This window comes from Saccharomyces mikatae (assembly GCF_947241705.1).
Source record: "Saccharomyces mikatae IFO 1815 strain IFO1815 genome assembly, chromosome: 4".
Classification (NCBI taxonomy): domain Eukaryota; kingdom Fungi; phylum Ascomycota; class Saccharomycetes; order Saccharomycetales; family Saccharomycetaceae; genus Saccharomyces; species Saccharomyces mikatae.
The window spans coordinates 293,574-320,716 of record NC_079259.1 but is presented as its reverse complement, the minus strand read 5'-3'; the positions used below and the strand labels follow the sequence as shown (position 1 = coordinate 320,716).

Below are 27,143 nucleotides of genomic sequence, written 5' to 3'. Positions count from 1 at the left end.
TGTCGTAATTTTTCTCTTTGTATATTTTCTATGAAAAAATAGTTTACATATGTATGTATTGTCAAACTAAAATAAAGCAAATTTAAAAAATGAATTTAACTATGAGGAAGACATTCATAAAATAAAGGCAAACAGAATAAAACTGAACCAAGGGTTTTACATTTTTGTGTTTAAAAAAAAACGTGGAGCATAAGTTGATTGGCACATATTCTCTTTATTATTCTTACTATAGCAGCATAAAGGGTCGAAACGGATAATAGGTCTCGATATGTTAGGAACGCAGATATTTGCAACCGCTATCGTTCGAATAGCTGGTATTCGCAGAAATGCTTTTGTCAGAACTATAAACACCGTAACAAAGGAAAATATTGCGAAGATAGAAAACTTATATGAAGTATTTTCAATTGGACATAATGGATTCGGTGAAGAGACACGGCTACCGACTAAAGAGTTGACGAAACTACTATACACTAAAAGTAGGAACATGCTCGTACAGGTTCCAATGAATGGGCATTTAAGCACAGTGAATGCTTTCAAAACGAGAAACGAAACTTTACAGAAACTAGGTGAGCAACTCATTGGTTTGGAAATCAATAAGATGCTTACAATAACGTTCACAAATTTCCACCAGTTCAATATAATGAACAAAAATTTCAACTATATTCGTAACTTGGAAAGGCCTCGAGTGGTAAACTCGGATTCGATAAACTGGCTTATCAGCAATGTTTTGAAAATCAAGCGATTGGCTCATTTGCGAATACCTGCCAGCTTACCGAAGAAAATGGGTTTGAATTCCAGCTTTAAAGACTTTCAGATCTTAAACGATTGGAAAGTGATATTATCCTTTATCGGCTACCTGAGATTAATAGACAACAAAAACGATAATGAAAAATTTATAGATTCCATTATAAAAACTATATGCCAATCCCTAATCAATTTCCATTTACGTAAATAATAGCCCAAATAGAAATGCTATTTTATCCGTTATCCCTTTATTTTTTATTTACAATAAAAATATAAAAACGCTTACTTCTTATACTTTGTTTATAATGTTACAATTTTCTTTGTCCTCTCCCTCATACCATTTATTTTTTTGTCGCTATTTTTTAAAAAATGAAGCATAAAAGCCCATTTTACTCATTAATCACTGTCACTGTCGCTATTATCGCTGCTATCGTCATCAGAATCGGAATAATTATTATTATTTATTATTTCGTCCTTTTCTAAAAACTTCAAGGTTTTTTTCTTTTTGTTCGCCTGCCCCGCTGAGTAGCCACTATTAAATTTTCTTTTGATACTGCCATTGTTTTTCTTCTCAAAGAAACTCTCGTAAATTGTTGCAATAGTCCCTTCATCCAAAATATCCAAATCAATTTCAATTTCATCTTCATTGGGAGTTAGTATTTCATTCTCAGGCAATGAGCTTTTGATAATACGAACCATCCCATCCATTTCCAAATCACTTAATTCATTGATATTATCAGTAATGAACTTCTTCAAATCGTCAACTGAATGTTTCATTACCTTTCTACGCAAAACCGTCCTTTCTAGATACTTTCTCCTTCTTTTATTTGATAATTTACTCAACTCTTGCTTTTTTAATTGTTGCAATTCAACCTCCATTTTCTTCAGCTTTTGTTCCAAATATTGAATAGCCGGATTAGTTATATCATTTTCATTTATGTCTTCATCATCATATTCATCTGATGATGAATATGAAGAAGAATAATCATCCTCTTCAAAATCTAAATCCGTTTCAACTTCATTTAAAACATTTTGGTTCTCTAACCAATGGAAATTGAAAAGCTCTTTCAATTTTTTTCCCATCGAATGGACTTCGTTACCTTCTGGGTTGAATTGGAAACAGTTATTAAAAACAAGATTGAGATCATTGACAAATTGGTCAATTGTTTCGTATTTCCAGTTCATCAAATTATTTGATATTGTACCCAAATCCATTGGATTCTTGATAATATCAAAATAATTTGGTAAATTCAAAGCAATTGGATCAACAGGTTGTAAAAAGGGAAAATTTATGTCTGAGTTTTTTTTACTCATCAAAATCTTCAGTATCTTCAGGCAGGTCCTGAACTTTTTCTGTAGAGTTTTTGACTTAGGTTTGGAGTCTTCATATATATCAAATAAATCCTTTGATTTGGGTGGATGGATAGCTCTTTTGGGTCTACCACCACTGATGCCTTCTCGATTTCCACTTTCACCCAAATTGTCAATAGTCGTACTAACTGAACGTCTAATGACAAGAGGAGAATCCGAATCCTCGTTTTTCTTCCGGCTTCTACTTGTCTTCTTCAAAGCAGAAACGGGTAAAACTCTTGGTGGCATTGCAGATAACTTTCTTTCAAAATACAATTGAATCTTTTCAGCCATCAAAGAGATCGAAGATTCTGGACCATTAAAGTTTAAACAATTATCCACCATTGTTTTGAAGTCCGATATGACCTGCTCTACTGAATTATAAACGCTACCCTGCAACTTCCTTTCAATTAAAGACAAATCCATTGGGGTTTGAACAAAGTTGAAATAATGCGGGATGTTTAAAGCAATAGGGTCAACCGGCTTTAAAAACGGTTTAGCATCTTTTAATCGTTTAGTAGCCTTAATGGAGCTCAAAAGGTATTTGCTTTGATGTGGTGGTAGTGCTCTCTCTCCCCCTTCTGCTCCCAAAGCCGGCTCTGATTCCTGTTCTAAGCCCAAAGTGTGCTCAGGGAAACTTTCCGGAGTGGACGCATTGCTGATGGATATGGGAGACAAAGTTTGATGAGCGTGGGAAGAAGAATTCAGGTTAGTGATACCGCTGCTTGCGAGTTTATAGTTTCCCTCGTGTTCGTAGTGGAAGATATCCCTGAAATGGGGTCCATCGTCGATACTTACCGCACTGACATTACCGCTATCGTCACCAACGCCGACATTGATATTGTTATTGCTGCCGCTGCTGTCACTGCTGCTGTCTGCTGCTGCATTCTGTGGCGCTGCCAGTAGAGCAGAGTGTGCGTGTCTTGTATCCATGTTAATGTTAGTACGAGACATAGCCGCCGAGGTTTTTTTGCTCAATCTTATTTGTTTCGGCTTTCCGCGTTCTCTCTTTCTCGCCCTTTCGGCGCCACTGCTCCCGCCTTATATATAAAATCCCTTTTGAAAAACAAAGTGTCCAAAACAAGCGCCAACGTTGTCCATTTTGCCACCGTGTCACTGCGCACGACCGCAAAGAGGCGAATGTAGGATGAGCCTCATGGATCACGTGCCTGTCTTTCAGGCTTATTAGAACATTTATTTAGAGTATTCTGTAGCGTTCTGTTATTCAGGGTCTGTTTACCAGTACAAAGGCTTTTCTTTTGCTCTTCTTGTCTCTCTTATGCGCAGACGCTTTTGCGCGGTCTCCTTGCTACTTTTAGCGTTGTTGACGTGGCACTCCTTTTGCCGGTTTCTTTTTTTAGGACAGAACGTCACCCTGCCCTTCCTCACTTCACTAAGGGGAACAAGAGTGGAAATGTGCCGTATATAACAATGGCATATCAGGTCCTAGTATTTAAGGAAGAATCTTCGGTAATCTCTACCAAGGCAAGTACACTACATTATATTCTCAATTACAGAATTGAAGCATGTCATTATATTACACCTTGGTTTTTGCGATTCTAGTGGTGGAAATTTTCATATTCTCCATCCTCGCCCTACCAATTCCTTCGAAATACCGTAGGCCCCTCACTCTGCTATTGTTAAAGCCATTCAAGTCTTCCACAGTGCAAGTTGCAATCAAATGCATACTTGGATTTATTCTTTTGCTTTTTGTCGACTGTATCAACAGAGTGTACAGCATTGACAAAGAGCTGCAATTAAGCAGTGTATCTCAAAACAATGGCACCGTGATCGCTCAAGATAGAATTGAAGTGCTTTCGAGGAAATTTTTTGCGCAAAGAAACATGTATCTGACAGGTATAACCCTGTTTTTGACCTTTGTTGTCGCTAGAACGTTTAGCCTAGTCATAGAACTTTTGACCATGAAAGACGTCTATAGAGCATCACCGCCAGTAGCCTCTAGTGATGTTAAAAAGAATGACTCTGTTACTGCAGAGGCTGCTGCTCAATCCGGCGCTTCCAAAGACGACCATGGTGATGAGGAGAATTTTGAACTATTGAAGAAAATTCAGGACATCGACGATGAAATTTCACGCCTAAAGGAGAAGTCAGAATCATTACAAGAAGAAATGAGCTAATCCACTGTTTTGTTTCTTCTTTCATATATAGTATATATGTGTGTGTGTGTATATGTAGTCGATGTGCCGCAAACTAAAATTTTTTTCTGTTCATCTTTATCAATTATTTGCAATATGGGTTTGCAGGATTTCAAACTGAACAGCCAAACTAAATGTAAATAAACAAATACATAAACAAAAGGAAAAGCTAAAATAACTATACTACACTTGTTTGCTTTATTCATTTTACCACTCAGACTTTGATGTTGATAGAATGATTACTACTGGGCTTCCTGACTTCATAATCTATAAATATACTGTCATGTTCTAATCGATTCGAAAATTCATAATATTCTTTCACTGAAGCATTAAACGTTTCAATAAAAACGCAGATTTTTCGCATCCTCGTCTTTAACCTCATACTCTGGTTCTGCTTCCAAGTTGAAATCCCATTCTCCCCAATATCTTTTACGTCTTCCAAAATTGGGTTACCTACTGTTGGAACTTCGCACCTAACTTCCACACACTTGCCAAATATACTAAAATCAGGCACCGGTAGTTCAATATCTAAATCCTTAGCATCTAATGTAATGAAGTTTCTCGTCTCATTATCGTTGTTAGCTGGATTGACAAAAATTAATTCTTTTGGAACAGGCAAAGGTTTCATATACTTACTGCCTCCGTGAATAGTTCCCCATTTCATGTTCGCCATATCTATTTTTTCTACCACCTTTCTATTTGTTTGAATGAACGCCAATTTAAATATAGTAGTTATGCTATTTTGCTCCTTAATGTCATTAGAAAACCTTAATTCTGGCGGTCCTATCAATATATTCCCCCTTTTCTTATCAAGTTTGACACTTGAATTAAATGACGCTATTGATCCTGAGTTATTACCATGCCTGAATAGCTTCTCAATATTACTAGACGACCTCTTTGGTACATCCTCTGAGGAATCGACCATATCTTCACCATACTCAAAGTCGTTATCCAATTCACTCTCTTGTTCTTTTCTCTTCTGTGCTTCTTCGGAGCCAGTAGAAAATTTGGAAAACCAAGAATTCAGCGTTGCTGACAAAGAGCTACTGCTTTCCCTTGTCTTTTTTCTACGTGTGCCACTATCTTCGTCATTATCTTCGTTGTCCTGATCTCCTTCATTATGACTATTTTTTGAATTTAATCGAGTATTCTTTTCTGCAAGCAAAAAGGCAGCTTTACTTGCCATTTCATCTAAAACGTCATAAGCATACTTTCCGTTCTTTAAAATAATATTAGGTCTTGTATTGGCTACCGAACTAACAGAGGGAAACTTTTCCATCGTTAAATTTTTATCGTGATTTATCTTATAGACTAATTGATCCTCTACATTGGGTTTTCTAGGAACCATTATTAAACGAGAATTACCATTGAAAACGAGGGCATTATTCCTGTCTACAACCATACAGTTTAAATTTTGTTTTTGCTCTCCGGTCAATTTCTCCTTGTCCATTAATAGTTCTTCATATAACTCCTTGACCCTTTCATGTGGTAGCAATCGTAATGAAGCAGAATCTTGAACAAATGGGATGATTTTGAAAACCAATAGCTTTACAAATAATATTCTAATCAAAGGAAACTCATTATCAAAGGTTAAGGATGACCAAAACTCATTTAAAAGAGTCTTAACTATTATATCGCGTTCCTCAAGAGCAACGTGTTTCCAAATATTGAAAAGACACAATAGAGAAACAGTCTGACAGTTAAAATTTTTAGTCCTTAACATACTCAAGAGCCCATTGTGCCACGAGTTCCACTGAATGAATTTTAAAGTGGGTAAACTTTCAAATTGGAAAATGATAAACTGGAAAACCTTATTGTAAATGACGTTGGCTGCGACGTAATCATACGCTGAGATAGTCGAGACATAATCCATCAATAAGGACTCATGTAAGGAAAGCATATTTTCCAACGATCCGGAATGTGCCTCTATAAAAATGCATCCCGAGAGACTTCTTAGGCATTCCCATAATTTTATTGTCTTAAAGTTAGAGAAAACGTAATCATTAATTCTTTCGGATGTGATGAAAGCGTTATTACTATTCAAAGCTCTAAAATTCGGATGCGACTCTGCTACATTATCATTTACATTTTTCGGATTAGGCGTTTGTTTTATAATACGCATGAATTTATTCAAGTCTGAATTCAAAAATCTAGTTGTTACATGCGTCAAGAGAATTTCTGATCCTGGTATAGATGCCAATGTCGATTTTGTAATCTCAAAATTTGAATCGGAGAAATTGACGAAGTGAAGTACGATATACCAATAATGCCAATAAAAGGACATGAGTACAAAATCGTTCTTGATGTAAGAAACAATAATTTTGAAAAATTTGGTATCTTTGTCTTCAAAAGCTTCAGTGTGAATAGTTTTTTCCTGATCGTCAGTGAATTTATATTGTCTCTTCTTCCATGAGAACAAACATGCTTGAATATTTGAAGAAATCTGGGGAGAAACGGTTAATAACAAAATCGTATCAAAATGGAACTCTTCTGGTAAATAAAAAAATGCGTAAGCATTTAATTTTCCAATAAATGCTCGAAGTAAAGAAGAATATTTGCTGAAATATTGCAATTTTTTGTCATTTATAGAGAACTTATCATCACCGTCTGTACGATTAAGTTTTTTAGTGTTCTTAGAAATTAAAACCAGTTTATTTGTTATGCAATGAATGGTCAATAAAAGATGGTGTGAATATATTTCCATGTCTCTCCATGGATGGATGGGCAGTATTATTAGTATAGTTGCAATTCTACTGACGCATTCGAGACACACGGACGTCAGTTCTATGCTTAAACTCGACTCAAGAGCGGTATCTATATGCAGCGAAGTGTCAGAGTTCAGAAAATTCAGGAGAGTCACCCACCATTGGATCAAAACGTCCCTACTCTCTAATGTACAGCTACTTTGAGAGCAGTTGGACCACTGCCTCAAAACTGTTAATAACTTTAAGCGTAAAAAGTTCGAAGAGGATTTACAAAATTTTGTGTTCTGTTCTCTAGTACTATTTGGCTGATTAGCATTGTTTATAAAACTGATAAATTTGTTTAACGATTGAAATAATTGAGTTTCATGCTTGTCGAGCAAGAATTTATCTTGATACATTGTTTTTAATCCACATTCATATAGTTGATTATGCACGGCAGGACCCATGCTTAATGAGCAATATGATCTTTAGTATTACGACTGTGTTACGTAGCATACAAAGCACACCTAGGGACTAGGAATGCCTCTATAAGCAGAAAAAGATAGTATCAGGATAAAACTAACGTACTTCTCAGATCCTTGAGTTTAGTATATTCAAACGGGAAGAGCAGATCAATAACAGGTGCTCAAGGTACCTTCTAGATGTGAAACAGTTCTTCGAGTTAATGTGTATGTTCAATTAATCATCGATATTCAAATTTAAAAGTGACAAAAGTACATGATCACGTGATAATAATCACATTCAACGAACTCTGCTGAAGAACGAAAAAGCAAAAAAGTAAAATAAAGTAGAAAAACTTGAATATATGTTGTTTTAACGTTAAACTGACGGAGAACATTGTCCCAAACTTTTTGAGAGAAGATAGGAAAAGCTTTTACCACGTTTATGCTAATCGTACTAGCTGGTAATAATCAGATATGACGGTCGAACCTGCTACTAAGAAGATTAAGCTAGAATTAAGTGATCCTAGTGAACCGCTTACTCAATCTGATGTAATAGCGTTTCAAAAAGAAGCTTTGTTTAGGTGTATAAATCGTCGAAGAGTCGATTTTGAAGCCTTACGAAAGCAATATGATCTTTCGAGAAGAGAATGCATTGAAGTTTCCCGTAAGCTGGCTAATATCATGGCGCTCATTGTAACTTTAGCTAGGTTTATCGAAGCATTTTGCACGGACTCCAACGAAAAACAACTGTGCAAGGAGATAGCTCAAGGAGATGAGATGGTGATTGTTCAACGCAGTGATTCCTTCATGAAATTATTGACTAAATATGGTAAACCAAATGTTACGGACGGTAATGCGAATAATAATGCTTCAGATCACATTCAAGAATTAACAACAGAATTAAAAAATTTGCGGAAAAGTAAAGAAGAGCTCTTTTATGAAAACTCGCAGTTGACCGAAGAGATTTCCGCTTTGAAGGAATATTATACAAACATAATTCGCAAATATGATAGAAATGAATCTTTCACTATAAAACGTGTCTTCAAAGAAGACAAAACGGAGGATATAAAGGAAGCGCGGGAACATAAAAACACGTCCATTGAGAATAATATAAAGGCTGAGAATCAAGAATCTTTTGAAACTAATGGTGACAATAAGTCCGGTAAGGAAGCTGATAAATCTGAGCAGCAAGAGGATAAACAAAAAGAGGATGCCGAAAGTCAAAAGTTAGAGCTGGACCTAAAATTTTCTGATTTACGGGCAGAGATAAGTTCTTTGAAGTCTACTATCAAAGACCTTGAGAACATCAGAAAAGAAAATGAGGAAGAGCTCATTAAAACGCGCTCCGATATAGCAGATCTAAGAGGGCTACAGAATACAGCGGCAAAGCAAGATACAAATTTTAAGTCCTATGACCATGAATGCTTGCTAAAAAAGATTCAGCATTTGACAGAGCAAAACGAGGAATTATCCGAAGTCAATGGTTCATTTCTATCGAAATTTCAAATGTTAGCCAAGGAGAAGGAAGTGTATACAAATAAAGTTCGAGAAGAATTTCAGAAAAGCCTAGATCCACTAGTTGAAATGAATAACTCATTAGAAAAAGATGTTGTAAGAATCAGAACTGCCCGTGATGACTTACTAAGTAAAATTGCCATTTTGGAAGCTGAAAAGTCGAAGACAGAGGTATTAAGCGATATTCAGCATGCGATTGACATTCTAAAGGAGCAATGGACTAAAATTGAACAAAGATCGAACGACAAAAAAACCTTGCCAACTCAAGACGCATTAATAAACGAAATTCAAGATCTTGAAAAGGGCTTCAGAGAATTATCTGATTTAACTCATAAAAAGTACTCCGAGATAATCAACCATGAATCCGTCATATCAAAGCTTACAGTGGAGAAAACGAAAGCTGATCAAAAATATTTTGCTGCAATGAGATCTAAGGACTCCATTTTAATTGAGATCAAGAATCTTTCTAAAAGCCTAAGTAAGTCGAATGAATTGATTTTACAATTGAAGGATTCGGATAGATTGCTACAACAAAAGATTGGAAACTTACATAAACAACTAGATCTCTCCCAAAATAATGAACGAAGGTTGATGGACTCTAGTAAAACAGAGACACTAAAAATAATTGACTTAAACAATACATCAACCAAACTGAAAAGGTCGTTAGAGAAGCTGCAAGATGAAAGTAACAAGAGCATCGCAGATATAACGCATTTAGAAACTAAACTAAATGATACAGAAATTGAATTGAAACATTTCAAGCTGAAGGCATCACATTTAGAAGCTAAGTGTGAAAAGCTACATGACACACTATTCAATGGTAACAACAAAAACAAGAGCTCAAGCGACGAAGCACTCGTGGAAGAACTAGCAAATTTCCGTACCTTAGTTTATTGTTCCTTGTGCTCTAAAAACTGGAAGAATATGGCTATCAAGACTTGCGGTCATGTCTTCTGTGAAAATTGCTGTAAAGAAAGGTTGGCAGCAAGGATGAGAAAATGCCCCACATGCAACAAAGCATTCAGTTCCAATGATTTATTAACAGTGCACTTGTAATATTAATTATTTTCCACTTTACCACTGTTTGTGTTATATCTTCCATATACATATAAATTAAGTATATGTAAATTCTAGTTTCATCATTGCTTTTATTGTCTAAGTTTTATCTTCACCCGACTGTCTCAATATAAGGGCAACCTCCACTGTCACACAACTTCTTATATATATTCTAACAGCGTATATTTGTGCTCATCAATCCTATTAGCCCTAAATATTTAGATGAAAATATTGGCGTCCGGGTGAGAGAGCGGACGCAAACTAAAAAATTTTCTATGAGTCTGATATGAGGAATTTATCTTTAATAAATCTGATAAATATCCTAGTAAAAAGTATATAAATATCAAAATAAAATCCATAAACCCGTCTATTATTGAACATTTATAATGCGAACGCACTTGGTGTACTAATAAGATATATGCCGAATTCCTGAAAGACAAAGACGGAATGAGAAACTGGTTATAAGATTAACGGTTTAGTGAGTTCACTCTGCCGATAGTCTTTTCCATTTCTTTAGTCTCTTGCTATTTTACGTTCTGATGAATGCAAATGAGATATGAACCTTTTTTAATGATGAAGATTTTAATTTTCCGTTGGTCTATTAAGAACAGAAGTACTTCAAAACTACTTTTTAAGACCATCCTTTTACAGTATTTCTAGTATTGCAAAACTTCTCATTTACTCTGCGTCTTTATGATGTCATCGTTCTGATGTGTCGTGATCAGATGCTAAGTATACTTCATTTTTGTTGGAGAATATTGGGAGTCTTTTAATGTGATGAATGGCCAACATAACCTTATAGTCATAGTTACACTGATTTATCCATTTTTCTATTGCATTCAAAAATTCTTATGAGTAGGCTTGGACCCTTTAAATATATCTGGAGATATCTGTTTATCTGGGCGTAGTAAGTAAAATCATGAAGTCCTTCGTTCAAAAGATAAGAGTTCTTCTCTAACTTGATTCAAAATTTGGCCCGAAACAGAGATTTATACAAATCGAAAATGTTTAATTTATACTTATTAATATAAAATGAGTATTATTTTTGATATTATTTAATTGATTTAAGCATCTTCTTCAACAACAACGGTTTGTAAACCCTTGGCAGAAGCAACTAGAACAGGTTCAACGTAAGAGAACAATGGGTTCTTGGCGTCTTCTTCTTCGTTTCTCTTTCTAGAAATTCTCAATCTTAATCTGTATTCAACACCCTTGACACCTCTCTTCCAGATAGCTTGGTTCAATTCTGGAGCTAGACGGACATCATCAGTACCCATGTGTAACTTGGCGAACTTCTTAATTTCCTTGACAGCTCTTGGAGCTCTCTTCTTGAAGGAGACACCGTGCAACTATTAAAAATAAAAATGGTAAATTTTATTGTTAGTAACATTAATCGTTTCGCATTGCCATACTATCAATGAATGGTTCTATACTTGAGACTCTTTTGCTTTCTTTTCTAACATCACACTTGAGATATGCTGAACCGTCAATTCACGCTTTTGGTTTTCTCTATCAAAAAAAAAACTATTAGTATCTTAATCACATGTCAAGAGCAGCCAAAACATATCTTCTCCTACTCGAAAGTTATAGTTATGATTTTAGTTTTGATTTTTGGACATAAGACACATCTTCATCAATATTATTCGACACTGGGTTGGTATTGAGCGATTTATTCACGCTGGGGTTTCTTATATCAGAAATCTCCTCATAGTTGAACCATTCAAATCTTTAAACATTATAATTGTATTTTTTTCACATACTCTTTTGTGCAAGTTAATGGTGTATTCACGAGTGACAACGTCTTTCAAACCGGCCATTTTTCCTTTGATTGAGTTCTGTTTACTTATCAATTCTTCTCTAATATTAAGCTGAAATTATTATTAGTTTAAAATCTTCAATATAATTCAATACTATCTTTCAGCTATGAGTTTCCACGCGACTGATGAGAGTAGGAGCAGGTGGATGCTGGGTCAGCCTAGGCAGTTGGCAGAGTCGCAATGCCGAGAAGAAATGTCGCCAACCTAAACGGAGCTCTTCCTTCCACCTGCCTAGTCAACTCGATCTGGTGCTAGGTGGGACTCTCCCTAGAGGCCTCCCTTACCGTAAAGCCACTGGTTGGTTTCCCATAGCCCTATTCACGACAAATTTTCAGGAAAAAAAACTGACGAAAGTATTCAGTAATTCAATTTAATATGTATGGGTGTATAAATAAAATGGTGTACGGAAGAAAAGTATTTGGAAATTATTATTATAGTTGTACATAGGGCCCAAAGGGGAGAAGTTCGGGAAAACAGAAATGACATCAGTATGTTATGAGTGTAGACTAAACTGCCAAACGCATCATTTCTGCGATTAATGCTATAACGATCTTACGACAGTAGTTGGTAACGTAACAATATCAAAAAAACCAGAAAATAAAGAAAGAATTACGCAATATTTATTCAGGGAAATAATCCATAATAATATAGGATGTCAGTAAGCGAACAAGACCCTAATAGGGCGTACAGAGAGACTCAATCTCAAATATACAAGTTGCAGGAAACATTACTGAATTCCGCGCGGACAAAGAACAAGCAAGAGGAAGACAAGCAAGGGCAGTACGTGTCTTCTCAAAGCGGCGGAGGTTCGGTCTCCCACATACTTGATGTAAATTCACAGTCGGTTCTAGCTTTCACTGAGAAACACTATCCAAACAAGTTAACAAATTTCGGTATACTCTATTACAACCGTTTCAAACAAGGACGCTTTGATGAAGACTCCGTAAGTTACTCTCACAGGCGCAATTTTCCATACAATCTTTATGACAATAGTCTTCCACCTCCATTCCTTCCAAATATCGGTGTTCAGAATATCAACAATATAATTACACTGAAAATAACATATGAAGATATACAGGCAAGTTTTGACAATATAGAATCTCCTAGAACGAAAAATAATGAGATTTGGGGGTGTGATATCTATTCAGATGATTCAGACCCAATACTAGCACTAAGGCACTGTGGATTCAAACCCGTAGTACCTCATGGTGACCCATTTTGCAAATTGAGGAGAACACCTGTAAATATGGCAAACCAAGATAATGTTACTGGAAATCTTCCGTTGCTAAAAGGCACACCTTTCGATTTAGAGGTGGAACTGTTATTACTGCCCACGCTACAGAATTATCCTAGCGTGAAAAGATTTGATATAACATCGCGAGGGTGGGGTTCAGAAGACACTGTTTTGCATGATGGGCTGAGTTACGGTATCTACAGTATCGTGATCAAGCAGAGGCTGGGTAGCGATGAGTCTCATGAATCAAACGGGTATATTAAAAACTTAAAATGGACTTAATAAAAGCTGTGTTATTAATAATGATTGCTACCCTCTCCGTACCTCCGTTGTCGTGTATTTACCTGCATCTGACCTATTTTGTCTTGTTTTGTTTTGCTTTATTTCTGTATAATGGTTTTGAGAAGCATACAATATGCTGCACTATATATGAGAAAAGTTCAACTTAATAGAGTTTTATAAGTGAATAATTTCATCTTGTTTTCTGGCTAATTATACCTATTTGCTATAAATCCACTTACGGTCTTAGTTCTTTACTTTTTTAGCTGCACTTGTTATAATGCATGTCTCTTAAGACATTTTCGGAGCTTTCAGATTATATTAATTCCGAAACGGTAATAAACGATATTCTATGGAATGAATCCCAAAGCACCAAACAAAAGGTGAATTGCGACCGACTTTCAGCCCCACTCGTATAAATCTTTCTATCTGATATACCAGTTTTTGCGGTTAAGTTTATGGCTACTCAGTTATCTTTCTCAATTGGATCATTCTTCTACTGATCAGCGAAACCCTTCAAAATACCAATTTATCATAAGAATTAAATGTTAAGAGCTCAAAAATTACACTCGCTAAAATCATCGGATATCATTGCGATTCTGCCCACTGAACAGTCACAGAAGTTAGTTTTGGCCAAGAAAAACGGTGACGTTGAAGTTTATTCTCGAGACGGTAATACACATAAATTATTTCAGGTGTATCCAGATCTCTTACAAAGGGCCAAAAATGGCCCTTCATCCCCATTGATTGAAAATTTCTACTTTGCAAATGAACTTTCTACTATCTTTGCACAGTGCAAAGAAACCTTAATTTTATTGAGTACTACAAATTTGCACGAATATGATCGAATAATCGACAGAAGAGGTATAAAACGTTGCTGGTTATTTGAGAGATCACACAAAAACAAAGAGGAAAAAACCACTTACTTAATATATTCAACTATAAACACTCTCAAAATGCGAGTGTTGATATGGGAGGGCAGGACTTATAAGAATATGATGGAGGCATCATTAACTTATAAAAAAGAAATCATTCGGTCTATATGTCCTGGAGAAACAGGAATTGTCATAGCAACTGATTTAGGTATCTACTATTGGCCTTATAACAAGCCTTCCTTAGTTAGAATTGAAAAAACAATGAAAAACAAATATCCAAAGGACATGATGTCAGCGTTAACCGAACTTAGAGAGCAGGCGGAGAAAACTGTTGAAAAGAATCCCAAAAAGTATAACCGTAGTGATTCTCGATCCCTTTCTTCTATGGAAAGAATGTCCAGGAAATCAAGCGTGTCAAGCTTATGGTATAGAAGCATAAGAAATGAACGTGGCAACAAAGTACGATATATTTTTGAATTAGAAGGCGATGACGCCACCCCCATAATAATCGATGGGGTTACCAAAAAGATTTTCAAAGTACAGTTAATGCATAACAATGAGGTGCCATTTTTGATAGCCGCTGATCATGTCACATTTTCCGAGTCAAATTCAGAATTTGATCACATGCAATATTTGTCGTCGCATTTGCTGATGTTATACAATTCAAGTACCATTAAATTTGTCGATTATAAAAATGGATTTACTTTTATGCAACAAAAAATACCAGAAGGGATAAAATGGGTCAAGAGTCTCTCTGGAACCTATTTTTTGGTATGGACTTCAAATGACGAAATACAGTTATTTTCTTATCATGTGGACGATGATGATGAATATAGTGATGAAGAGTCAATTTGCGGTGACATTAATGACCCCGATTTTTATCAACTATGGAGAAAAGTACTTTTTTATAAATTCTTCATTGATTCTCCTCACTCTAAAGAATTGTGCGTGTCAGAAAGCCCTGAAGAATCATTGGATATATGTGCTATGAAACTGAGAGATTTAACAGTAATGTGGTGTTTAAGAATTTTTGATAAATTTCAGAACTATATGGTTCAATTAGAAAGCAGTAAAAACTCAAAAATGATTCGTTCCAGATGTGAAGAGATGATCATTAATAATATTTTTGACCTTTTTATTAAATTTTGGGCTCCGCCTCAATTGGTTATACTGAAAGTGTTTCCGTCAGCTATTTCAAGTTTAGTATTAGAGATAACTGGTCAAGAGCATCATTGCCTGTTCAAGGAAGCTGAGGATGTCAAGGAGACCTATGACATCCCGCCGCATCTATTAAATAGATTGTGTTTACCTTACCTTACTGATACAAGACGACATTTGCAAAACTTGCTAAACAAAAAATACGATGATGAAAATCGTATAACTTGGTGCTATCACGATCGTGAAATCAAACAAAGCTTTGATTTTTTCCTTATCAATAATCATGATGACGTTGGCCTTGAAACAATGTTAACATTAATAGATACGGTTTTATTCAAGTGTTATCTTTATTATAATCCTTCTATGGTAGGCCCATTCATTCGGGTAGAAAACCACTGCGATTTACGTGTAATAGTAACCGAGTTAAAAATACGCCACATGTTCAAAGATTTAATTGATTTTTACTACAAGCGTGGTAACCACGAAGAAGCTTTAAAGTTTCTGACAGATTTGGTCGATGAATTGGAAACAGATAATACAGATCAGAAACAACGTCAAAAAATTGAACACGGTATTAAAATATTAGTTATTTATTACTTGAAAAAATTATCAAATCCGCAGTTACAAGTTCTGTTCACCTATAGTGACTGGTTATTAGAAAGGAATGCGGACTCGATTAAAGAAATTCTTTCATCAATCTTTTTTTATGATTCGCAAGCATGCAATGGTAGGGACCATTTAAAAGTATACGAGTACATCAAAATGCATGACAAGTCGCTTGCTATTCAATACTTAGAATTTGCAATTAGCACTTTTAGATTAGAAGGGAATAATTTGCATACTGTCCTAATTAAACTATATCTTGAAGGCTTGGATAATCCTTCCACAAGAATCAAACTAAAGTCACTTTTAGAAACAACATCTGTCTATGAACCTAGAACGATCCTAAAAATATTGAATAAAACTATCGAGAATGACGCAGACCGATTACCCACAAATCAACTAAATTTCTTGAAGTATTTGAAAGTATTTCCCTTATCAAAACTAGAAAACCATAGAGAATCTGTGCATATATTGCTTGATGAGATAGACGATTACAAAGCAGCCACCAGTTACTGTGAAGATGTGTACCAAAGTGATTCGATGAAGGGTGAAGAACTCCTGTTGTACTTGTACGATAGGTTAGTCTCTATATATGATTCCAAAAAGAATCCCGAGCTAATTTTGGGTTTTTTACAAGACCATGGTTCAAAATTAAATTCGGCTAAGATATATAAGAAATTGCCTCATGATATTTCTTTACATGATATCGGTAGGGTCGTGTCGCAATTATTAAAGAAGCACTCGTCAAAAATGGACAAAATAAGGTTAGAAAAGGGTCTCCTGCAGGTCGAGCTTGTAGCCACTACTTTCAAACTCAATGATCAATTGTCATCGTACGGTATTTTATCAGATAGTCAAAAATGTCCTATTTGCAAGAAAATAATTTCAAACTTTGGAACAGATTCAATTTCCTGGTTCACTAAGGAAGGTAGAAACATCATCACACATTATAACTGCGGGAATGTACTACAGGAACGGTTCAACACACAAAATGAAAAGTCTTTGAAGACTAAACAAAAGACTTTGGGGGAAGTTATAAATGAGTTAAATAATAAGTAATGTTTCCCATATAGAAAATACTGTTTTTGTCTTTAGCATGTTTGTGTGGTTTCCTGGCGTCTTCCGTGCGAACCACAGAAGATGTTAAATAAGAGAACAAAATATAAAAATATAAAAATATGAAATTGAAATATAATTAAAAAAATCATGAGTGTCAGCTTACCAGAATAAGAACACACCAACCGGTATTACACAAGAACCTTGGAATACTTATACCCTGTTTGTGGCCATAGTATTCTTTTTCATAAGTTATCATAGCCGGCGTTAACGCAACATCGGCCGAAAGGTGTCTAATACTCCATCGCATGACGGGTCCTTATTATAAGTAACTACTGAACAGGCATGCCGTAATAACTCCTGCTTAACTTTATATTATCTGTATCCTTTTTATGTGAAAGTTTCCATGAACTGATTACTTTTGGTCCTTTCGATTTGTTACAATTGGAGTTCATTGCCAAAACCCATCCAGGATCCCGCCGGACTATAAAAGACTTAAGGGGAAAAAGGAAGAATTTGCTAAGTTTGAATTTGAATAACTCAATTTAAACTTACAGAACTCAAGGGAAGACACCTGTTCGTGCAAAAAATAAAAGAAACAAACGCAATTATGGTCAAAGTTGCAATTCTTGGTGCCTCTGGTGGTGTGGGACAACCACTATCGTTGCTACTAAAATTATGCCCTTACGTTTCCGAACTAGCCCTGTACGACATCAGAGCTGCGGAAGGTATTGGTAAAGATTTATCTCACATTAACACCAATTCAAGCTGTGTTGGTTATGACAAAGACAGTATTGAGGGCACTTTATCAAACGCTCAAGTGGTCCTCATTCCAGCCGGTGTTCCCAGAAAGCCTGGTTTAACCAGAGATGATTTGTTCAAGATGAACGCCGGCATTGTCAAAAGCTTGGTGACTGCCGTTGGAAACTTTGCTCCAAATGCGAGGATCTTAGTCATTTCCAACCCCGTTAATAGTCTGGTCCCTATCGCCGTGGAGACTTTGAAGAAAATGGGCAAGTTCAAACCTGGGAACGTTATGGGTGTGACGAATCTTGACTTGGTACGTGCAGAGACCTTTCTGGTAGACTATTTGTTGTCAAAAAATCCTACTGTTGGACAAGAACAGGATAAGACTACAATGCATAAGAAAGTCACTGTTATTGGAGGCCATTCTGGTGAAACAATTATCCCAATAATCACCGACAAATCACTGGTATTTCAGCTTGATAGGCAGTACGAGAACTTCATCCATAGGGTCCAATTTGGGGGTGACGAAATTGTAAAAGCTAAACAGGGCGCCGGTTCCGCCACACTGTCTATGGCGTTCGCGGGGGCCAAGTTCGCTGAAGAAATTTTGAGAAGTTTCTATAATGAGAAACCAGAAACGGAGTCGCTGTCTGCATTCGTCTATTTACCGGGCTTGAAAAACGGTAAGAAAGCGCAGAAATTAGTCCGTGACAGCTCTTTAGAGTATTTTTCTTTGCCAATTGTCCTGAAAAATGGCACCATAGTATCCATCGATACCGATATCTTAGAGAAGTTGTCTCCAAGGGAGGAACAATTGGTTGATACTGCGGTTAAAGAGCTACACAAGAATATTGAAAAGGGTAAGAGCTTCATCCTAGACTCTTCCAAGCTATGAGCCACCTCGTTTTTTATTTTTTCTGAGCTCTCTTCACTACACGTCCTATATATTTTGTATATTTTTCTGTTTATTATGATATTTTTATATTCAAGCTAAGTGGACGACAGGAACATGCCATTATAACGGTAGCACTATTCAGCTGCTTTCATTGTGTTGATGTGCCTTTACCGTGGGTCCCCACGAAATTTTTCTAAACGTCCTCCGTCAAATGCGTATTATCTCGTGATTTCTAAAGCTGGTGTAGGAACATGAAAAAAAAAGGCGGGGGGCCGGGGAAAATAGAGTTGAGTCTGTAAAAGAGGAAGCATACCTGCTACCCAGGAAAAGGGGCAGAGTCGTTCGATGAAGAGACCAACCAGGGGCAGTATTATCCTTAGGACCTACCGGAGAACAGCCTCAGCTGTGCTTGGGAGAAGGAACGCTCTCCAGTCGTGATTCTATCTTGCAACTTAAATAAGCATTCTTAAGATAATAGTGATACTATAAGAACCCACCTGCTTACATTTGTTTTTGGCCTTACTATATAGTGGGGAATTGGAAATATATTCGAAGACAGAAAGAGTAAAATTGGGAAATAATCTACTATGACTGATGTTTTGAGGAATCTAGTCGGAAAGATAACCTTTCGCAATTCAGACAACCTACAGTTAAAACATAAGACTTCTATACAGAGCACGACGAGTAATACCGGACAGGAAAAGAAGAAAAGGAAATCGGAAACGGGGGAAAAAGTAGAGGATGTAAAATTGCACCATGACATACCGAACTTCAATAACAGTGCGAAGTATATCAACGACATAGAGAATCTTATAATTTCTAAACTGATAGACGGTGGTAAAGAAAGTATTGCAGTTGATCATATTGAGCACGTTGATATTTCGGACAGAAAAACGGATGAAAAAGTAGTCGGTAAAAAAGAAAGTATTAGTAGCAAACTCAGTAAAGAGAGAGTTGACAGAATGATTAATTTCGACTATAGGTATAACAAAATCAAGCAAAGAATTCGTATGTACGGCCTGTAATTTTCAGGTTCTTGTCAATGGAAGAAGGTTCAATTGGTAAAATCTCGATCAGTACTCGGAAATTACCCCAGTATCACTAACTACCAACAGTGAAATATGCGACACAAAAACAAACAAACTGCAAATACAAATAAAAAGAAAAAAAAGAACAAAGCTTACAAGTACAGAGATTGCATCCCTAATCTTAGTAACAAGATTATTATACAGGAAAAAAATACAAGAACATTCTTCTATACTTCATGCAACTACCATTTTTGATGGGTATCAAAACATATACTAACGTGGGTCTAGTTCATAAAAAAGTTTATAAACATGACCACAAAACTAACGCCGACAAAAAGAACCATGGAGGAACTATAGATATCAGTTATTCTGCGACAGAAGTGGTTGGTCATGGTTCATTTGGTGTTGTGGTCACTACAGTGATAATCGAGACTGAACAGAAAGTTGCCATCAAAAAAGTATTACAGGATAAAAGATATAAGAATAGAGAACTTGAGACGATGAAGATGTTGCGCCATCCAAATACAATAGGCCTACAGTATTATTTCTACGAAAAGGACGAAGAAGACGAAGTATACCTCAGTCTTGTTTTAGACTACATGCCTCAATCATTATACCAAAGGCTTCGTCACTTTGTCCATTTGAAAACCGAGATGCCACGTCTAGAAATTAAATTTTATGCATATCAACTATTCAAGGGTTTAAATTATTTGCATAATGTTCCCGGGATATGTCATAGAGATATAAAACCGCAAAATTTACTGGTAGATCCGGCGACATTTTCTTTCAAGATTTGCGATTTTGGCAGCGCCAAATGTTTGAAGCCAGACCAGCCCAACGTGTCTTACATTTGTTCAAGGTACTATAGAGCTCCTGAACTAATGTTTGGCGCCACAAACTACTCGAACCAAATCGACGTGTGGTCAAGTGCCTGTGTCATAGCTGAATTGCTTTTGGGCAAGCCCTTGTTCTCTGGCGAGAGTGGTATAGATCAGTTAGTGGAAATCATCAAGATAATGGGCATACCTACAAAGGATGAAATTTCAGGAATGAACCCCAATTATGAAGATCATATTTTTCCCAATATCAAACCAATTACTCTGGTTGGAGTCTTTAAGGAGGAAGATCCTGATGTTCTGGAATTGCTCACAAACACTCTAAGGTATCATCCCTGCGAAAGATCCACACCTTTAAAATGTCTACTATTAAGCTATTTTGACGAAATCAAACGCTGTGACACTGACGCTCATGCCAAAGCACAATATCTACGTATATTCGACTTCGATGTGAAAACAGAGTTAGGCCATGTACCATCTGTGGAGTTGTCTACCACCGAGGCACAGTTGAAATATCCAGTTACTTGAGCTATATTGTCTTTCGTGATATACCTCATCATCTTATATCATCGTGTATTGTATCATTACTATTACATAATATGCATTTGTCTCCTGCGTACCTATATACAGCGTATGCAGTTAAATCAACGTATAATGACCGCCTTCTTTCCTTCATTGTATTCCACTTGCTGCTTTTCTGGGCAGCGGTCGCCTAAATTTTCATCGGCCACCTGCGTATGACTGCATATGGTGAGTGAACCTTGGCAACTGTAAGAACTCCTATGTTTCTTCATTGCAAACAGTTACGAAAAGCATTTCCGATAGAAGAGAGTTTGATGAGACTTGCAATGCACTGAACTGTTTCCCTTTCTTCATACTCCACGGCATAAATTTTTGAATATACTGGCGAACACAAAAATTGTAATCAGTATCAATCCTGTGCAGAAAAGAGTGAAATACAACGAAACGAAAAAAAAAAAGGTAGAAAGAACATACCAAATATACTGCTGTCGTTTTGAAGATGAATTCAAGCTACGCACAGAAATATGGGCTGCCGAAGTATATATCAATATCAGACTATCTTTTCCACCGGCTCAATCAACTGAACATTCATACTATATTTGGACTTTCTGGAGAGTTCAGCATGCCTTTGTTGGATAAACTTTACAATATTCCAAACTTACGGTGGGCTGGTAATTCCAATGAGTTGAATGCTGCCTATGCAGCGGATGGATACTCACGACTAAAAGGCCTGGGTTGTCTTATAACAACTTTTGGTGTAGGAGAATTATCGGCAATCAATGGCGTAGCCGGATCTTACGCTGAACATGTAGGGATTCTTCATATAGTCGGTATGCCACCAACTAGTGCGCAAACAAAACAGCTACTGTTACACCACACTTTAGGAAATGGTGATTTTACTGTATTCCATAGAATAGCCAGTGATGTTGCATGCTATACAACGTTAATTGTTGACTCTGAATTATGTGCTGACGAAGTCGATAAATGCATAAGGAAAGCCTGGATAGAACAGAGACCAGTGTACATGGGTATGCCCGTTAACCAGGTAAATCTCCCGATTGAATCTGCTAGGCTAAATACTCCTTTGGATTTACAATTGCCTAAGAACGATCCAGACGTAGAAAAAGAGGTAATTTCTCGAATATTGAGTTTTATGTATAAAAGTCAGAACCCCGCAATCATCGTAGATGCATGTACAAGTAGACAGAATTTAATCGAAGAGAGTAAAGAGCTTTGTAGTAGGCTCAAATTCCCAGTTTTTGTTACACCAATGGGTAAGGGCACGGTAAACGAAACGATTCCGCAATTCGGAGGCGTATTCACAGGATCCATATCGGCCCCAGAAGTCAGAGAAGTGGTGGATTTTGCCGATTTTATCATCGTAATTGGTTGCATGCTATCCGAATTTAGCACATCAACTTTCCACTTTCAATATAAAACAAAAAATTGCGCACTACTATATTCTACATCTGTAAAACTGAAAAACGCTACATATCCCGACTTGAGCATCAAACTATTACTACAAAAATTATTAGCAAGTCTGGATGAATCCAAACTATCTTACAGACCAAACGAACAACCCAGCATGATGGTTCCAAGGCCTTATCCAGCAGGAAATGTTCTCTTGAGGCAAGAATGGGTGTGGAATGAAATATCTCATTGGTTCCAACCAGGGGACATAATCATAACAGAAACAGGTGCTTCTGCATTTGGAGTCAACCAAACTAGATTTCCAGTAAACACACTTGGTATATCTCAAGCGCTCTGGGGATCTGTCGGATACACTATGGGAGCGTGTCTTGGGGCGGAGTTTGCAGTTCAAGAGATAAAAAAAGATAAATTCCCCGTAACTAAACATAGAGTTATTCTGTTCATGGGTGATGGTGCCTTCCAATTGACGGTCCAAGAGTTATCTACAATTGTCAAATGGGGATTGACGCCTTATATTTTTGTTATGAACAACCAAGGTTACTCTGTTGACAGGTTTTTACACCACAGGTCAGATGCTAGTTATTATGATATCCAGCCTTGGAATTACCTAGGATTATTACGTGTGTTTGGTTGCACAAATTACGAAACCAAAAAGATTATCACTGTTGGAGAATTCAGATCTATGATTGATGATCCTGAGTTTGCAATCAACGACAAAATTCGAATGATAGAGATTATGCTACCGCCAAGAGATGTTCCACAAGTACTGCTTGATAGATGGGTAGTGGAGAAAGAGCAAAGCAAACAAATACAAGAGGAAAACGAAAACTCCAGTGCATTAGACACGCCAACGCCAGAATTTCGACCACTTCTAAAAAAAATCAAACTAGATACAGATCTCATTTCTCCACCTTATTATCAAGGTCCTCCATGACCGCTTCATTACGTAGTTGTCCCACCTATTCAAAGACACATTTCTTAACAGCTTCATAAGTATAACTCAATTATTTATTAGCCAAACAGCATCATAGTTTATAAAATTTGGTCTAACTGATATACTACAAAACTCTATATGTTTCTGATCCATAAAATTAATATCGCGAGGAATGAAGTCATAGCGCTGAATTTTCCTAAATCGAGATAACCAATGCTGATTACCTCATTGTGAAGACCCTTAAGACTCAATTCACTTGAGACCTGATCATAGAATATATCGTATTGAACGAAGTTCGTATAAAAATACCACGCAACTTTGTAATGAATTTTTTTTTTCAATATTTTTCATAGATTGCACTTTCGTGTGTTTGAAAAATTTATCTTTTATAAAGTTTGCAATCCACTCTATCCTAAACACTTTTTGATAACAGATATCAAAAGAATAAAGAAATAGTCCGCTTTGTCCAATACAACAGCTTAAACCGATTATCTCTAAAATAACAAGAAGAAATGTCTACTGAATCTGCTTTGTCTTACGCTGCCTTGATTTTGGCCGACTCTGAAATCGAAATCTCTTCCGAAAAGTTGTTGACTTTGACTAATGCTGCCAATGTTCCAATTGAAAACATTTGGGCCGACATTTTTGCCAAGGCTTTGGACGGTCAAAACTTGAAGGACTTATTGATCAACTTCAGCGCTGGTGCTGCTGCTCCAGCTGGTGTCTCCGCTGGTGTCGCTGGTGGTGAAGCCGGTGCTGCTGAAGCTGAAAAGGAAGAAGAAGAAGCTAAAGAAGAATCCGATGACGACATGGGATTCGGTTTATTTGATTAGAGGTGCTCAACTGTTTAGAAGAAATTGCATATTCTAACATTTAGAAATTTTTATAATCTTTCTATATAGTCACTTTTAATACAGCAAGACAGTATTTTCTTTTTGTTTAATAACTCCTATTGCTTATCCTTCATATCATATAAAGTGTTCAGTTGTAGTCTTGGTAGAATACAACAAGCAACACTCATAACTCTACGGTTATGAAAAGGAGTTACGCATATTTGTAACCTATTCCATGGGCCGTACCCTCATTTAGACTCTAAGGTTAAGGAAATGATAAATTATAAGTGATGGCTTCCCATTTATACATTGTACATATATGTTATTTATGAAATGAAACAGATAAAAAAGAAGGAAAATACATTTGTGGATGAAAAATTCTTAAGAGAAGTTTTTAGATCTATTTCTTCTTTTCAGCCTCAGCTTCAGCCTTTTCTCTAGCTCTCTTTTCTCTAATACCTCTGAATCTCTTTTCAGATCTGGCCAATCTCAAGGTTCTGAAAGCGGATTCACCATTGTCTTGGACAGCTCTAGCTTCGACATCAGTAGTTGGTTGAGCAATTGGGAAAGTGGCAGCAGCGGACAAAACTTGTTCAGTTTCTGGAGCCTTACCGTTTCTTGGGAAGACAATGATCTTGGATTGGTATTCCTTCAATCTTTGGACGTTGGCGTCAAAGATTTCTTGGTTTCTGTTTTGACGTCTGTGGTCAACGGCAATACCAATGGTTTTGGCGTAAGCAGCAGTCAAACCAGCGGCCTTAACTTCAGCCAAGGTGAAACCTCTACCAGCTCTGACCTTTCTGTTGTACTTAACAGTTGGAGCTCTGACAACAGGTCTCAAAAGGTCTAATGGTCTTGGGGCAATTTTGGCAGCCTTGGAAGCTCTAGCATTACGTCTAGAAACCTTCTTACCGGCTTGGTCAAAGTGCACCTTGACACGTTCTTGCCAGTGCTTTCTGAAATGATTCTTTAAGATTGGTAAATTCTTGGAAATGGCTAATATGATCCAATTGGTAAATTATATTAAATAATTGTTAGTAAACAAATAATCAATTTCTAACATCAACCACCGTGTTTATCATATTATCTAAGAACACTTGAAGGCCAGCAACCTGGAGTGGTGACAAAATAATCATGTATTTCCAAAGTAACCTATAAAGTATTAGAACTCCTCAAATAGTGTAAAATGAAGATGAATTCTCTGTGTTAAATGGCGTAATATTGCCCTCTCTGGAATCCATCAATAATATGTTGTGATTCGCATGCCTCTCAACGGGACATTTATTTGGTTTCAAGTGAGCCTTCATTGTTTATAATATGACAAAGCGATTCTATTTCTTTTTATATTGGACATACCCATTGTGTACGATTCCTGCTGTGCTGTGCTGTGCTTTTTTCAGGGCCTTTGCAAGAAAATCCTGCAAGCTGAACTGATAATAGCTATTATTCCACTATTTCAAAGTTTTCAAGATCTCCAAACGTTTGTTGTGATTATTCCGAACAAAAAATGAAAATTTGTCATGAAAAAAATTGCCTGTGCGAATGTAAGGATGCGAGATCAAATGATTGGGTGTACAACGGATATCATGTTTTCTCTGCTTAAAGACTATCAAGTATTCTAAAAACACCCATACATGTAATAAATACTGTACTACGAAAAAAAAATGTTCAAGAAAATGCTTGCATACCAAGGAGCAGTTAAGTTTTCCAGGCGGCTTCTTTCCCTCTAGGACGTCGCCTTTTCGTAGGCGAAGCTTACTGCCTGTTACTGCTGTAAGGAAAGACACTACTGACAGCTGTATGCTCCAGAGAGGCTGCATGAGCCTAGACTATCGATGGACAGTTGTAGTGGCCCAGAGAGTAGCACTTGCAAGGTCAAAGGTATGTGTGATGTAAAATGTATAGGTTACGCAGCACAGTAATTAGTGTATACCTTTTTTTCTAGTAATATTCTGAATAAGTACAGCAAGAGAATAAGCACAAGATGTCTGCTGTCCCAAGTGTCCAAGTATGTTAATTAATTCAAACAATATGATGAATTTGTGAGGAAAATCGAAAACATCCAGTTAGATAATCTCCTACCTAAAAACAGGGCTAATTGAACAAAAAAATGGTGGGATTGATTAGATTAGAAACATGGATAACAGTGCAACATTACTTGCCAGTCGGGAACATCATGCAGATCATATAGGGGAATATTTATTTTAATCTATTTGTGCGAAGTAGATATTTTTTATGGGCATACTCTGTGACTGTTATGTTGACTCCATTGAATTGAACTATAAAAAGGAGACTTCGCACGCTATTGTGCCAGAAGGGCCTTCATATTTTCCAAGCTATACAATTCATGTGCATTTACAACAGGAAACTTTGAATTTATTTTACTAACATGCTTAACATGAAATATCTTCCATGTTATTTTTTTCGACAGACTTTCGGTAAGAAGAAATCAGCAACTGCAGTTGCCCATGTCAAAGCCGGTAAGGGTCTGATTAAGGTCAACGGTTCTCCAATCACTTTGGTTGAACCAGAAATCCTAAGATTTAAGGTCTACGAACCTTTGTTGTTGGTTGGTTTGGACAAGTTCTCCAACATCGACATCAGAGTTAGAGTCACTGGTGGTGGTCACGTTTCCCAAGTTTACGCCATCAGACAAGCCATTGCTAAGGGTTTAGTCGCTTACCACCAAAAGTACGTTGACGAACAATCCAAGAACGAATTGAAGAAAGCTTTCACTTCTTACGACAGAACTTTGTTGATTGCTGATTCTAGAAGACCAGAACCAAAGAAATTCGGTGGTAAGGGTGCTCGTTCTAGATTCCAAAAATCTTACCGTTAAGAAATTACAAGATTTTTTCGGAAATCTCTTCACTTTTCTTTGCACATTTATTGTATTAAAAAACTTTTTACTTACATATACTGTATA

General features: G+C 36.6%; 14 protein-coding genes across 14 annotated transcripts; 10 read left to right on the top strand and 4 right to left on the bottom strand.

Annotated features, from left to right (window-relative positions):
- Positions 1-268: 268 nt before the first annotated feature.
- Positions 269-955, top strand: CBS1 (Cbs1p; the record flags this gene model as incomplete). Its single annotated transcript, XM_056226700.1, has 1 exon — positions 269-955. One exon carries the CDS (start codon positions 269-271, stop codon positions 953-955), a length of 687 nt encoding a protein of 228 aa, XP_056080950.1.
- Positions 956-1,140: 185 nt separating this feature from the next.
- On the bottom strand, positions 1,141-3,048 carry BDF2 (Bdf2p; the record flags this gene model as incomplete). The annotated part of the gene is made up of 1 exon (XM_056226699.1): positions 1,141-3,048. One exon carries the CDS (start codon positions 3,046-3,048, stop codon positions 1,141-1,143), a length of 1,908 nt encoding a protein of 635 aa, XP_056080949.1.
- Positions 3,049-3,620: 572 nt separating this feature from the next.
- YET3 (Yet3p) lies at positions 3,621-4,232 on the top strand (the record flags this gene model as incomplete). The annotated part of the gene is made up of 1 exon (XM_056226698.1): positions 3,621-4,232. One exon carries the CDS (start codon positions 3,621-3,623, stop codon positions 4,230-4,232), a length of 612 nt encoding a protein of 203 aa, XP_056080948.1.
- Positions 4,233-4,464: 232 nt separating this feature from the next.
- On the bottom strand, positions 4,465-7,401 carry AHK1 (Ahk1p; the record flags this gene model as incomplete). Its single annotated transcript, XM_056226697.1, has 1 exon — positions 4,465-7,401. The coding sequence occupies one exon, from the start codon at positions 7,399-7,401 to the stop codon at positions 4,465-4,467; it is 2,937 nt and encodes a 978-aa protein (XP_056080947.1).
- A 471-nt stretch (positions 7,402-7,872) lies between these two features.
- BRE1 (E3 ubiquitin-protein ligase BRE1) lies at positions 7,873-9,969 on the top strand (the record flags this gene model as incomplete). The annotated part of the gene is made up of 1 exon (XM_056226696.1): positions 7,873-9,969. The coding sequence occupies one exon, from the start codon at positions 7,873-7,875 to the stop codon at positions 9,967-9,969; it is 2,097 nt and encodes a 698-aa protein (XP_056080946.1).
- Positions 9,970-11,033: 1,064 nt separating this feature from the next.
- Positions 11,034-11,786, bottom strand: RPL31A (60S ribosomal protein eL31; the record flags this gene model as incomplete). The annotated part of the gene is made up of 2 exons (XM_056226695.1): positions 11,034-11,318; positions 11,730-11,786. The coding sequence occupies 2 exons, from the start codon at positions 11,784-11,786 to the stop codon at positions 11,034-11,036; spliced, it is 342 nt and encodes a 113-aa protein (XP_056080945.1).
- Positions 11,787-12,438: 652 nt separating this feature from the next.
- On the top strand, positions 12,439-13,302 carry RXT3 (Rxt3p; the record flags this gene model as incomplete). The annotated part of the gene is made up of 1 exon (XM_056226694.1): positions 12,439-13,302. The coding sequence occupies one exon, from the start codon at positions 12,439-12,441 to the stop codon at positions 13,300-13,302; it is 864 nt and encodes a 287-aa protein (XP_056080944.1).
- A 542-nt stretch (positions 13,303-13,844) lies between these two features.
- VAM6 (Vam6p) lies at positions 13,845-16,994 on the top strand (the record flags this gene model as incomplete). The annotated part of the gene is made up of 1 exon (XM_056226693.1): positions 13,845-16,994. The coding sequence occupies one exon, from the start codon at positions 13,845-13,847 to the stop codon at positions 16,992-16,994; it is 3,150 nt and encodes a 1,049-aa protein (XP_056080943.1).
- A 607-nt stretch (positions 16,995-17,601) lies between these two features.
- MDH3 (malate dehydrogenase MDH3) lies at positions 17,602-18,633 on the top strand (the record flags this gene model as incomplete). The annotated part of the gene is made up of 1 exon (XM_056226691.1): positions 17,602-18,633. One exon carries the CDS (start codon positions 17,602-17,604, stop codon positions 18,631-18,633), a length of 1,032 nt encoding a protein of 343 aa, XP_056080942.1.
- A 587-nt stretch (positions 18,634-19,220) lies between these two features.
- Positions 19,221-21,025, top strand: MRK1 (putative serine/threonine protein kinase MRK1; the record flags this gene model as incomplete). Its single annotated transcript, XM_056226690.1, has 2 exons — positions 19,221-19,641; positions 19,950-21,025. The coding sequence occupies 2 exons, from the start codon at positions 19,221-19,223 to the stop codon at positions 21,023-21,025; spliced, it is 1,497 nt and encodes a 498-aa protein (XP_056080941.1).
- A 493-nt stretch (positions 21,026-21,518) lies between these two features.
- Positions 21,519-23,384, top strand: THI3 (branched-chain-2-oxoacid decarboxylase THI3; the record flags this gene model as incomplete). Its single annotated transcript, XM_056226689.1, has 1 exon — positions 21,519-23,384. The coding sequence occupies one exon, from the start codon at positions 21,519-21,521 to the stop codon at positions 23,382-23,384; it is 1,866 nt and encodes a 621-aa protein (XP_056080940.1).
- Positions 23,385-23,896: 512 nt separating this feature from the next.
- RPP1A (ribosomal protein P1) lies at positions 23,897-24,217 on the top strand (the record flags this gene model as incomplete). The annotated part of the gene is made up of 1 exon (XM_056226688.1): positions 23,897-24,217. The coding sequence occupies one exon, from the start codon at positions 23,897-23,899 to the stop codon at positions 24,215-24,217; it is 321 nt and encodes a 106-aa protein (XP_056080939.1).
- Positions 24,218-24,617: 400 nt separating this feature from the next.
- RPL13A (60S ribosomal protein eL13) lies at positions 24,618-25,577 on the bottom strand (the record flags this gene model as incomplete). Its single annotated transcript, XM_056226687.1, has 2 exons — positions 24,618-25,213; positions 25,574-25,577. The coding sequence occupies 2 exons, from the start codon at positions 25,575-25,577 to the stop codon at positions 24,618-24,620; spliced, it is 600 nt and encodes a 199-aa protein (XP_056080938.1).
- Positions 25,578-26,201: 624 nt separating this feature from the next.
- Positions 26,202-27,056, top strand: RPS16B (40S ribosomal protein uS9; the record flags this gene model as incomplete). The annotated part of the gene is made up of 2 exons (XM_056226686.1): positions 26,202-26,225; positions 26,649-27,056. The coding sequence occupies 2 exons, from the start codon at positions 26,202-26,204 to the stop codon at positions 27,054-27,056; spliced, it is 432 nt and encodes a 143-aa protein (XP_056080937.1).
- Positions 27,057-27,143: the final 87 nt, after the last annotated feature.